The following is a 13,150-nucleotide window of genomic DNA, read 5'->3' on the forward strand; positions in this document are numbered from 1 at the left end:
AGATCTCTTTACTGGTCAAATACGCAGTGACTAAATAGACAGAAATAATGAAACCTGTGTGTTAACATGCCGCTAGTTAATCAACAAACAGCATAGCACTCCCAATAATACGCATGGCAGTAATCCATTACATTCCCAATGTATTTAAATAACGTTCATTATCAGGCTCTTCATATGACCCCAGGAGCCAGGGCACTATCCATGTTCACTACCCAGTGTAAGCAGGTGGCAGCGCCTGGTTCATATTCAAATTTTTATATTGAGGTGTCAGTTTTGCCGGTTTGAATACACTGACAGATTTATCTGTGCTCAGGAACGCGGAGGAGCGGCGGTTGCTATGGAAACTGCACAATATCTCTCCCACGGCTGATGGCAAAGGTAATTACCTTGTCTCCAAAAATAAATTCCACGTTACTCCCTTTCTCCTGATTATTATTTTTTTATTTAATTGTAAAAAGGGTGTCATTATCTCTCTTTAAATATCAGCATTAGCATGAGAAAGCCAGGGCTGTGGACTGGCTTGTCTGTCGGGTCCCACCCACAGGAGGCTGATAAGGAGGGAGGGGGGCGAGGATATGGGCCTGCTGTCAGTGGCACTGTTCAAGCTGCAGTGCTGCTGCCTCACATGGCTTGTAGGAATTATTATCCCCAGCAACAGGGATATCACTTCAGAGTTTTACATACATCTACTAGGGAACAAGGAGATGTCTTTACCTTTATGACCCTATAAATGTGCCTTCAGATATCTAGGATGCAGAAATACCTCTTCATTCCCCATGTGAAAATCAGATAGTCAGTTTTATTATTTGTTTGTAGGAAAATGTTTGTTGTAGAATTGAGTTATGCATGAGGGCTTGATCGCTGCGAGGTGATGTATGGAGCAGGTTCAGTAGCTGCTACTGATGTGCCTCTCGTCCCCCGCCCTCAGGTGCCGGGTCTGTGTGTGCGAGATGGCAGTGCCAGGACGTCCTGCGCGGGGCTCTCCCCAGCGTGGGGGTGCAGTTCGTGGGCTCGGGAGAAGCCCTGTCTGGGGTGGACCTGGAATTGGTGGGCGGGCGTTACCGCATGTCTCTTGTTAAAAAGCGCTTCGCCACAGGTAACTGGGAGGACTGGGCACCAGCACTGGGGCTGTCTGTTTGAAAAGACCCCCAGTGGTGAACCAAGAGGTCTTGTGTAGAAGTGACATGCCATCCCCTTGGTGGAGAAATTCATGTTTCTATTGGCTGAAACGACAGGCTTCAAGCTGTAGACTGGCATCAAATGGGGTTTTTCTATAAAGGGTATTACACTCTGTCAATGTATGTACATTTGCAGAACTTTATCTCGCCAACCATAGGCCAGACAGATATTCACCTATTTCCTACTGCTGCTTCATTCATCGCGCTGCCCTTTATCTTCCTGGACCTGTTTTCATTGTAGACTCTCAAGGAGAAACTGAATGGTGTCAGTAAGCGCCAGGAAACCCTTAATTGATAAGTTTGAGTGGATAATAGACTTTAGCTGGACAAACCTTCCCAGAAACTGCATTTTCATATACAGGCAGAGGATCGGTGCGAATCTGTATGGTTTGCGGTTTTAGCTTTTTGTTTCAGAGTGAATCGTTGAAATCACTGTTTGCAAGAAGTCAAATTAGAGATTGTTTTGAAGAAATTGTGTAGTTTCTAATGCTGCAGCGTAGTTTTGTCTTTAATCAGATTAAGCATGAAAAATCATAAACTAATAAAATAAGGGTATGAAATCAGAACTGATGGGCTCGATTTACTATTGGAAGGGTAAGAAAATACTATAGTAGTCCTGCACAGTAGTTTACTAATTACAAAGGCATAGGAGCACGATCTACAGTGGCTTGCGAAAGTATTGACCCCCTTGGCATTTTTCCTATGTCGTTGCCTTACAACCTGGAATTAAAATGAATTTTGATTTGGATTTCATGTAATGAACATACACAAAATAGTCCAAATTGGTGAAGTGAAATGAAAAAAATAACTTGTTTAAAAAAATTCTAAAAAATAAATAATGGAAAAGTAGTGCGTGCATATGTATTCACCCCCTTTGCTATTAAGCCTCTAAATAAGATCTGGTGCAACCAATTACCTTCAGAAGTCACATAATTAGTTAAATAAAGTCCACCTGTGTGCAATCTAAGTGTCACATGATCTGTCACATGATCTCAGTATATATACACCTGTTCTGAAAGGCCCCAGAGTTTGCAACACCACTAAGCAAGGGGCACCACCAAGCAAGCAACACCATGAAGACCAAGGAGCTCTCCAAACAGGTCAGGGACAAAGTTGTGGAGAAGTACAGATCAGGGTTGGGTTATAAAAAAATATCCGAAACTTTGAACATCCCACAGAGCACCATTAAAGCCATTATTAAAAAATGGAAAGAATATGGCACCACAACAAACCTGGCAAGAGAGGGCCGCCCACCAAAACTCACGGACCAGGCAAGGAGGGCATTAATCAAAGAGGCAACAAAGAGACCAAAGATAACCCTGAACGAGCTGCAAAGCTCCATAGCGGACATTGGAGTATCTGTCCATAGGACTACTTTAAGCCGTACACTCCACAGAGCTGGGCTTTACGGAAAAGTGGCCAGAAAAAAGCCATTGCTTAAAAAAAAAAATAAGCAAACACTTTTGGTGTTCGCCAAAAGGCATTTAAATGTCTTGGAATGGCTTAGTCAAAGCCCAGACCTCAATCCAACTGAGAATCTGTGGTATGACTTAAAGATTGCTGTACACCAGCAGAACCCATCCAACTTGAAGGAGCTGGAGCAGTTTTGCCTTGAAGAATGGGCAAAAATCCCAGTGGATAGATGTGCCAAGCTTATAGATACATATCCCAAGAGACTTGCAGCTGTAATTGCTGCAAAAGGTGGCTCTACAAAGTATTGACTTTGGGGGGGTGAATACTTATGCACGCTCAAGTTTTCTGTTTTTTTGTCTTATTTCTTGTTTGTTTCACAATAAAAAAAATATTTTGCATCTTCAAAGTGGTAGGCATGTTGTGTAAATCAAATGATACAGACCCCCAAAAAATCCATTTTAATTCCAGGTTGTAAGGCAACAAAATAGGAAAAATGCCAAGGGGGGTCAATACTTTCGCAAGCCACTGTATATAGTCTCTTATTGTGTTTTTTGTAGACTAACATAATATCTGATAATGTGGTTCTCCCTTCTGTTGCAGTACCATAGACAACCTCCTAGATGGCAGATTAATGCTACCTAGTGCTGCACTGTATCTCCATTCTCCTGTAATTGTGCAAGTAGCTTCAATTGGAAACGGAATGCAGCTTAATTGTGTTTTTTCTTTTTCTGTAGGAAAGTACATGGCTGGCTGTTCAATGTGAGAGTGATGGAGGGACCATCTCTTGCAGAGAAACCAGAAGCACAAATTTGCACTTTCCCTATCAAACTTCACGAGAATGACACAGATGAAAGGAAAAGCTAAAGAGTTTACAATTTTAAATCAGGTATCAGCAAATTATTTCTGCAGACTCAATGGATGATATGTAAATGGAAGAGTTTTATAACAAAAAAAGAAACCTTCTTCAACCTCTTGGAATCCAGTCTTGTTGAGGGTGAAAGGTCCTGGAGTTTTTGTCTGTTGGACACATGCTCTTAGAAACTGCACATAGTAAAAGGACCAGGTGTATATGAAGCTTTCGGACCAGGCTTGTTTAATTTTATTGTAATTATTGGATTCTTTTTTGTGTTTTCTTTGTAATTACTTTTGTGTGTGTTGTATACAGTTGGGATCTTGTGTGCCTTGGAGACTGTTCATACATGAGAAGTAGGCTGAACTGAATTAAGTGATGCACTAGTTTAGTGGACCTTTTGGACTGTTTGTTTTGTATACATATCACAAATTGAAACTTTCAGAACAAGGTAGGTGTGATTTATTGTGTGGAGGATTGACAATTGCTGATTGTCTGCCATGTTTCATTTTGTTTTGGACCAACAGTGTAATCAGTCTGAAACCATTTAGTGTTGGTAAAATAAAAAATGAAAAACAAAAACACAATAAACACTCTGTTCTCAGCTTTACTTTTTACACCAATTTATTAGACATTTTGACCAGTACAAAATACAATTTTTTTTTTTTTGCAATGTAAGTTAGACAACAAGACTGTTCATTCTTCTCCAGACTAGATTGGGTGTAATCCAAAACAGTTTTAAAAATTATAAACAGTAGAAAATAAAACAAAAGAAAAAATATATACAAAATACATCAAAGGCAGCAAACTTCGAACTAGTACAATTAAACAACCCCTAATCCCAAATGTAAATATAATCTAAAAAAGGGGGAACAAATTTATACCATCTTCCCTTCCACCCCCACCAGAAAAGACAAAATATATGCCTTCACTGCTCTGAGCTAAGTTTTACTGAATGGACAGGTAAATGTTAGGCAGCCATTTGAGGTTTATACAAGACATCTTTCACGAAGGTTCAATGCTGCAGATTATGCTGCAAAAGAAGCCAGTGGCCCTTCTTCTCTACACTGGATCCTAGTGTGTGGGAGTGTTACTGCAGGTAACATGGGGCTTTAAGATTCTCCCATGACTCATTTTGTGTATTGTGTAAATCACATGGCTTTGGGATTTGGAGTGTCTTGTTCCATTGCAGCCTTATGCAGTGATGTGGTGAAATCAGAACCTGCTGCCTCCACTCTGGGGCAAAGTAAGATTAATAGACTAAAGGAGAGGTAAAGTAACATTTAAATAAATATATATATATATATATTTATATACGATTTTTTTTTTTTTCAGAAAGCTGAAACTTTCAAAAGTGGTTTGAAAGGCCACAGAATGCCTTACTACATTTCTAAATCCTACAATAACAGTTGTTTCTGCAACTACCATACATACTTTATTTTTTGTAGTTTGATTCAGAAGTCAGAAAATGTGTCTCTCTCCTACAGTACGAAAAGTTTATAAAATACTACTTATTTAACAATAAATCTAGAACAGTGGCTGCAGATATATAGCAATTTTTTTTTAATAGGCCAGTTCCACTTAAAATAACAAGATCCAATCCATTATTATAAAAAATAGTTACTTTTAAATCACTATCTAAGGTTAGTCTAACAGGGAACTACCATTTCAGCTTGTCCAAAGTTAGATGGGCCTGAGGCACAGAAAGGTGAAATTCTTCTACTTCTGACCCCCTAGAAAGGGTGAGGATTTGACTGCTGGATCTGTTCTCCTCATCCCCTGGGTTACTCTCCAGTGAAATGCTTTACATACAAAATTACCCTCAACCACATAGCACTGAAAAAATGCACAAGCCACATTTACACAGAAAATGTTTCAATAAACAAACAAAAAAAAACAGAAGAAAGAATATAACGTGTGCGAGTGGCTTAGTTAAAGCACACAATGTATAGTATGGAAGGCAAGGGGTTTGAGCAGCTTAAGAGTGCAGGGAGAAGAAGCGCAGCAGCTACAACACTGTGCTACACAGTACAGTATAAGAATATAAGAACCCATCACCAAGCCTAGGAGCAGGTTACTGGAGTAGAGAAAGACTGTGGAACATTACATACTGCAGCATCACAAACAAGACTAGATAAGTCAGTATTCCTCTGACAACTGACACCACGTCCCAGAGGCAGTCACCAGCCTTTTATGTGGCAGCCGAGACCTTTACATTCTATGCTCCTTTAGAAAACTTCGAGGCAGATTTTTTTGATTTTGGTTTGGGTTCGTATTGTGAGGCATTTGATTTGACATTATAAAAAGCATGAAAGAGGAATGCAGACAGCTGTAGATATAAATAGGCACAGTTCAAGACAGGGTTAAAGAAAGAAAAACCAACAAATCTGTACAGGTTGCGTTTCGTCTAAGGCACTGCATTAACTATGGCACACCTATTTAAACATTACTCCAGCGGAAATGTGGAACTAAACTAATGTACTGTACAACATCCATGTCACTCATCTATTCACAGTAACAAAAACAATGAAAAGGTAACGAAATCCCCAAAGTAAAATAACAAAAAACTGTTTAATATAAACGTTCATATGTTCTGGGGTTTAAAACGTGGGAACCATCTTTTTCATTTTCTATACAACCTGCTTTGAGGGGGGGGGAGGGGGGCACCGATAGCATTCCAGAGAACTGCGTGTGTGTGAGTGTGTGTAATGTAATATAAAATTAGTTTGAGGGGATGTACACAAAAGGCAAATGAAAAAAAAAAAATCATAACATATGGATTGTTTTGTCCCCACATTTTAAAAAAAGAAAAAAAAAGTTTTTGGCTGCCTTATTTAAAGCTGCAGTATCCCCACTCGCAGTCAGTGCTTAATCAGAACAAGCTTGTTGCAATCACCTCCCCACAGCCCATATGCACTAGGAAAGCAAACAGTTTGCTTAACAGCTAGCAGGAACATGACAGTACTAAAGTGGGGAGCTACTTGGTTTCAGATCCTCATCAGATCTCCTGCAGAGAGTGGTTCAGTTCAATGCGCTCCCGTTTGACTGGGGGCTCACTCAGTCCTCTGGAACTGTCCGCCTCACTTCCAACATCACTCATATCATCTGAGAAATGGGACTGGTCTGCAAACAGGAGTGCATCAACATTGGAACAGGACACAAATGGATAGGCTGTGATCTTTCATTCATTCCAGTACTATGCCAGTGGCCTAGGTACCAAAGCAACAACTTGACAGTCCAAGTGGATCCTTTGTGGTATTCTTACTATTTAATAAAATCATATTACAGACAGTTAAGGCAACATGTATAACATTATGTTATAGTAACAATACAACAGTAATAAATTGTGTGTTACCTTTATCCATAAGCAAAGGCATCATGGAGTTGAGATCACTGAACTGCAATCCAAAAAAAAAAAAATTAGTTAATATTAGCATAGCAATTTCAATATATTACAACAAAAATATAACTTCAAACAAGATGCTCTCAACAATACAGAGAATCCATCTTATCAGTTTACTATTTCAAAGAGAGAAAAGGTGCTAGAAGTGCATTAAATTGAACTAAAAATGGATCCTTTTATTAAACTCCATATCAGCTGATCTCGCTATGCCTGTGCTGCTTGAGTGATCGTGCAGCGTGCTGTGTGCAGTGAACTCACCTCTCCCATCACTGCGATGGGTGTCTCCCCAGTGGCCTGGGCCACGCGGTGCTCCACCAGGTAGAACATGTACTCGTCGTAGAGCAGCCTGATCAGGTGGAAGGAGCCGAAGCTGGCGGCACTGCGCAGGGTCAGGTCACGGATCACCATCGAGCTGAAACATAGCATACTGGTGTCAGCATCTTACACTGCTGGTGTGCATCACGACTGCCCAGGGCATCTGCATCCCCAAATTAGACATAGATCTTTAAACTGTAGAGTGCATACACTAAACTCACAGTAAGATCTTGTCACGTGATAATCCTGAGGGGCTACTTTGTATGGTATGAATGAAGTTCATTAATAAATTGACTCTTGTTAAACACTTACATTGCATGGATTCAAGTAGAAAATAATATCACCACTACTGCAGTAAGTATCACTAGGTGTTACATAAAGAAATGTGAGTTTACACAGTCCTAGCTTTTTAAAAGTCTAGCTGCAGCAACAGCAACATCCACAGCCGTACTATCTGGAGTGTACTGTACCTGTAAAAGGACCACTTGAGCAGGAACTGGCGGGCTGCCTTGGGGAAACTGGGACTTCCCTCATGTGGCTTCAGGACCTGGTTGACAACATTGTCCAGCCAGGCTGCCCACTGGTCCAGAGAGCTCTGCTGCTGCAGGGTCACCTTGAAATCCTGCTCCAGCCGCTGGACCATCCCCTCCTCACACTGACACACCCAGGATGCCTGCTCCTGCACAGCACAAGGAGGAAAAGCACCGCCATTAAACACATGACCATGTTCAGCTGGATTCACAGTCACCTGTTAGCACCACTGCCTAATGTTAAATAAAGTAAAGTGATCCATGATTATAAATCTGTCTATAAAACCAGCAGGTATTCTTTGAGTTCTAGCTTGAAAGCAGTGCTATTTGCCATGTCTCAAATTGTTGGTTGTGATTTTAATTAAATAAATAAAGAAAGAAAGAAAGAAAGAAAGAAAAAACAGGACTAAGGAAGAGCTATACTTCATGATCACAGTTTGAACAATTTCACCTGGTTAATAGACTAATATACATAATAACCAGGTATCAGCCACCCTGTTTATACCACTTTATTTTTAATTTAAAATCTTGCTCTACTGTAAAGGTTAGCACAGCTATCATCCAAACAGGCTGATAACAGTGACAGGTGACCTTTGCTTTGGTAACAATGAAATCAGTAAGGTGGTGTTTGATTGACAGCCCAGGAATACTTAAGACAAAAAGTTCCATTCAGTGCAATGCACTATAAAAATGACCAAAAGGTTAAAAATAAATGTTACATTTGCATGGAAATAATACCTGTCTACATACCTGCACGTTGGCAAAGTCCACCCGATTGAGGTCGCTCAGCATCTGGTTGATCTGAGAAGTGTTCTGCAGCACTGCCCTGGCAGCCTGAGCCAGGTGGTTCAGAGAGGTGTAACGTCTTAGGGTCTGGGCAAAGGCACTCACCACTGCTGCCTGCAAACAAGGCAGAGCATTGGCCTTTCTAGCCTTTTCATACTCAACTTCTGTATTCCCAGAACCATTTGCAAGGCCTAAATCTATAATGTTGAGCTATACAGATACATGATGGCAAGCTTTAGCTTGCAACATGGGTTAAAGCAAAGTATCTTATTATTTTGTAAGTTGCCAAGTGTTATGACAAATGACTATCTACAGAGTTTGCGGTTTAGACCTCCAAATCAGTTACCTTGGTGCGAACAATCTCCTGTGGAAAATCATTCATAGCCGTGGTCAGCCATCCTTCCAAACTCTTCGCAAAGTTACGAATGGCTTGAGTAAGGGTACCTTAAAATAAATAAATAAATAAATATAAAGGTCAAAACCAAAAGAGGACTATGGTTTGAAGATAGTAAAAATAACCCTTTGTCCACTAAGATACCAATTATAACCTTTGCTATGCAGACAAGTAAAATTAGCAGGAGGGCAAATGTGTGTCTTTTCGTTCACATAAAGTCAGAAAAAAAACAACATATGAATCCAAATTAACATGTATTTATACAGTATAATCGTAAATCTCGAAAAACTACTCACTTCTAAATCTTTTGTAGTCATTTTTGTATTTAGTATAAATACATGTTAATTTGGATTCATATGTTGTTTTTTTTCTGACTTTATGTGAACGAAAAGACACACATTTGCCCGTTTTCCCATTGGAAATAGTGATATTTTGAAATATCACTGTCCTGGTCACAAAAGCAAAGTTTGTGGGGAATAATAGCCATTTTCTATACTTTTGAGGCATAAGCAATTAGGAAATAACACTTACTACCCAGGAACAAAAATTGTGTTACATAGTGTTATTCATGTCTGATATAAGAAGCTTCCACATGACCAACTTCTAACAGTGGCAGCCACAGTGTTCAGCATGTACAGAGTGCCACTTCGCACAGCATCCATAATGAAGCACTTTAGACCCACCCACTTTGCATAAACATACATAATCTTTCCTTAACTGTGTTGACATCCATTTAACCCCACATTAACACTTACTCGGTACCGGTCTGAGTACATCAGGGATGAGGATCTCCACCAGTGCCTGGTAGAGGATGTGATCACAGCTCCTCATCCACACCCTGACAGGCTCGTATTTACACAGAGCAATCAGCTTCTCCCTGGGAATGATGCTTTCAGATTCCTCCTCGCTGGGGAACAAAACCAGGCAGGAGACACTTTAGAAAATCACACAAGATTTCGCAGTGAGAGCCACTAACTACAGATCAAAATACTACAACTTAAGATCATTAAAACAGGGTCCTTCCTTTGTGTTAAGTAAATGAGTGTCAAACAGGGCGAGCAAGTCACTTTCGTATATATGTCTTTAAAATGTAAAGCATTGCTTTAAAATGGTGGCAGTGTAAAAAAATGTATTCAACAGACCCCATTGACACTGATGAACACATGATATACTGCAAGCCCTTTGGTATGCTAAAGAATTTTACTAGGTGCCGGCTTGCCAAATGCAGGGACTCTTAAACTCTTAAAGACGCTTGTAGCTTGAATCAGCAAAATACATAAATACTACCAATATTCTCATGCCCAACTGCCAGCGAGTTATTCTGGGGTCAATGACAACGTGGTCAAGCAGTTTGACAGGAAATAGGAGATGCATGTTATAAAATACCAGGTGATTTTGACTGACATGGTACAGTAAGTGACCCATGAAAGTTAGAATTAGAAAAAATACATGTGGGAGGAACAATCAATAGATTTAAATACCATCTGAGTAAATATACACCTGAGAAAAGCCCTTTCTATTGAAATATTATCTCTGTAAATATGAACTCAGTAAGAGTACAGGTTAATAGATTTGACTAATTATATTACACATTCACTAAACAATATCAATATTTTTGTTTCTTTTTGTATTTTTTTTTTTTATGTAGTTAATAGAATAAAGACTTACTGAATAGGTAGAAACTGACTCACCTGGGAGAGACTGTAGTGGCTCCGTCACTAGATGGCGCTGTTGAATACCAGAATGTCTGCCATAGCTTCTCAATGAAATGGAACTGCAGGTTCATCACTACATCCAGGGTTGCCTAAGGGAAAAGCAATTTGCCCAGAACACTGTTACTGCCAGTTAGACCTTTCTATATGTAGACAAATATAACGTGCCGCTCTTTTTACAGTAATTGTAATAATATCTATTTTTATATAGCTCCTTTCATAGTGGACCACCATCACAAAGCACTTTACAGAGGGTAGGCTGTGAACTGTGCATTATATGCAGAGTCACTTACAATAGGACATTGATTTAACATCTCATCCACGGGTGACTTGCTCGGGGTCACACACAACGTCAGAGGTAGGATTTGAACCGGTGACCTTCTGGTTACAAGCCTGGACTTTAACCACTGGACCACACTGGGATCATTTAAAAAGTAGAATATATATTTAAGTTTTAATTCAAAAGATCCCCTTTGCATTATTTTCAGTATGCTGAAATTGTTTTCAGCACACTGCATTAATTTCACATTCAGTCAATTCTACAAAGTTTGGCATCCATGTGTGTTTAAAAAAACAGAAACCTTGAATTAATCAATCCAAATTTTGATTTGGGTGTATCCGAGTGTTTTTCCATTATCACTCTGTTCCACAGGTAACAAGTTGTAAAGCAAAATGAACAAAGAACAGAAAACTCAATCCTTGCATACTGACCCTGTAACGTATAACTGGTATCTTTATAATACTCCATTCTTCCTATCATGTTACTATAATTTTAGCTTGCTGGATTTGTTTTCCCTTCTTGTCACATGACATCTTTCCCCAGCACCATCGCTATGGTAACCATGTTTACAGTTACCAATAGCACTCCACAACAAACTAAAACCGCTCAAACATTCAACACTCCCTAACAAATCCTCCAGCAACTCAGTGAACCCCTTAACCGCTGACATTCACCTCTGTCCAGGAAAGCACAGCACAGCAAAGCATGCAACATACAAGCACAAAAACACCACTTAGGTGGCAGTACATTGGGCAAAGTAGATCCCTTGTAATGATGAGATTAAATTCTGCTGTAGATGTATAACAAACACTCAAGTACAGTTTCATCATAATATGATTCCAAAGACAGCTAGGTATTTTAACTGGTATGGATAGTTAGTGCTACACAAAGATGCCCCATGCCAAGTTTTATCAGAGCTGAAAGATCAATTCTCACATTGCTAACAGTGCATATGTGCAGGCACCACCCTTTCACCAGGGATATGAATCTCTCCTAAAGCCCCCTACAGCTACTGAACCAGCTTGTATTAGTGTCAACAGTTTAAATGCAGTACAGACTATTCCAGAGGTATAGCGTATAGGGAATAAAATAAGTTAATATACAGAAAACAATCTAATGGACTGATGATTCCATGGTACCAGGTTTAAATAAATGTGTATTCCTGTATTGCATTTAAAAAATAAATAAGTAAAATAAAAAACCACCATCAATGTAATAAAACATAATGAGCTTGCTGTTGCAGAACATTGTTCTGGTTATGTGCTTCAATGGAATACCATCAAGACCTTCTTCTGCCCCATGACAACTGAGGTCTTAATACCTAGAAGGTTAATAGGGATCTCCTGTACTTAAGCATTCAGATAAAAAGGTCTTGTAACAAAAGGAGGGTGCTATAACAGGACCTGATAATGAGGGCAAGCACCACCAAAGCACTGAAAACAGAAAATGCAAGGAATTGGGATTGTAGAAAGCAGAAGGTTAAACTGTTTTTACCCTGCACAGATACTTATTACGGTACATACCGTGGTCTGCTGAAACACAGACGTAATTTTTAATGACTGAACAAATATTTTCAGGGAGTTATTATTATTATTATTATTATTATTAATTAGTCATTTAGCAAACACTTTTACCCAAAGCGACTTAAAGAGACTAGGGGGTGAACTATGCATCACAACTGCTGCTGCAGAGTCACTTTCAACAGGACCTTGTTTTTATGTTTCATCCAAAAGGGACAACCCCAGTATAGGAGATGGGTTTCATTTAGTGCAAACACCATGTTGAGCAGGCATTGCTGTGTGTCTTACCTCACAGTGCTCCCTGTAGAGGATCTGCAGCTTCTTGACATCATTCATGCTGATACCCTCAGGCACTGGAGAGGTTCCAATCTCAGGGGCCGGGAATTCAGGCAAAACATGGGACACGTCTAACACGAAGAAAAGAAAAAGTTCCAGTCAGGCTTCACATTCAAACAACATTTTTGCATACAACGCACTCATTTAATAAATAAGCTCTTAACCATTTCAAATGGTTGAAAGATTGTCTGTCCAGAATCAACAATTATATAAATAACAATGGTATGCCATAAGTAGTTTTACAAAGAAACCGATGATTTTGAATGAAGGGTTGTGAAATAAATTATCAGAAAACAGAGTGGACTGTTGTGGTTATTTTTACACAAGGGGAATTAATATAATACACTGAATAGTGTTTGGAGTGTTGGAGAGGCATCACAGTTTAGATTATTAGAGCAGATTATCAAGTTACTACTAGTCCTGCAAAAAAAAC

At 39.5% G+C, this 13,150-nt stretch overlaps 2 protein-coding genes across 10 annotated transcripts in view; one reads left to right on the top strand and one right to left on the bottom strand.

Moving 5' to 3' along the window:
- Window positions 1-4,025, top strand: part of fcho1 (FCH and mu domain containing endocytic adaptor 1) — a 40,751-nt gene extending 36,726 nt beyond the window's left edge. For all 4 annotated transcript variants that reach the window (XM_041229011.1, XM_041229013.1, XM_041229014.1 and 1 more), the window contains exons 26-28: window positions 314-378; window positions 929-1,096; window positions 3,326-4,025. In XM_041229011.1, coding sequence (XP_041084945.1) covers window positions 314-378; window positions 929-1,096; window positions 3,326-3,354 — 262 coding nt within the window. In that variant the 3' untranslated portion in view covers window positions 3,355-4,025. The remainder of the gene's footprint in view (window positions 1-313; window positions 379-928; window positions 1,097-3,325) is intronic.
- Window positions 4,026-5,312: 1,287 nt separating this feature from the next.
- Window positions 5,313-13,150, bottom strand: part of LOC121300446 (DNA-binding protein RFX2-like) — a 38,290-nt gene continuing 30,452 nt past the window's right edge. For 5 of the 6 annotated variants that reach the window (XM_041229021.1, XM_041229020.1, XM_041229015.1 and 2 more), the window contains 9 exons: window positions 12,670-12,788; window positions 10,561-10,673; window positions 9,625-9,776; window positions 8,822-8,919; window positions 8,440-8,589; window positions 7,630-7,838; window positions 7,103-7,256; window positions 6,797-6,839; window positions 5,313-6,564 (listed from right to left, as the gene is read on the bottom strand). In XM_041229021.1, the coding sequence (XP_041084955.1) occupies window positions 6,440-6,564; window positions 6,797-6,839; window positions 7,103-7,256; window positions 7,630-7,838; window positions 8,440-8,589; window positions 8,822-8,919; window positions 9,625-9,776; window positions 10,561-10,673; window positions 12,670-12,788 (1,163 nt within the window). In that variant the 3' untranslated portion in view covers window positions 5,313-6,439. Of the gene's footprint in view, window positions 6,706-6,796; window positions 6,840-7,102; window positions 7,257-7,629; window positions 7,839-8,439; window positions 8,590-8,821; window positions 8,920-9,624; window positions 9,777-10,560; window positions 10,674-12,669; window positions 12,789-13,150 lie in introns of all 6 variants that reach the window. The other variant, XM_041229019.1, reaches the window with a different exon arrangement.

This window comes from Polyodon spathula, chromosome 26, assembly GCF_017654505.1.
Source record: "Polyodon spathula isolate WHYD16114869_AA chromosome 26, ASM1765450v1, whole genome shotgun sequence".
Classification (NCBI taxonomy): Eukaryota; Metazoa; Chordata; class Actinopteri; order Acipenseriformes; family Polyodontidae; genus Polyodon; species Polyodon spathula.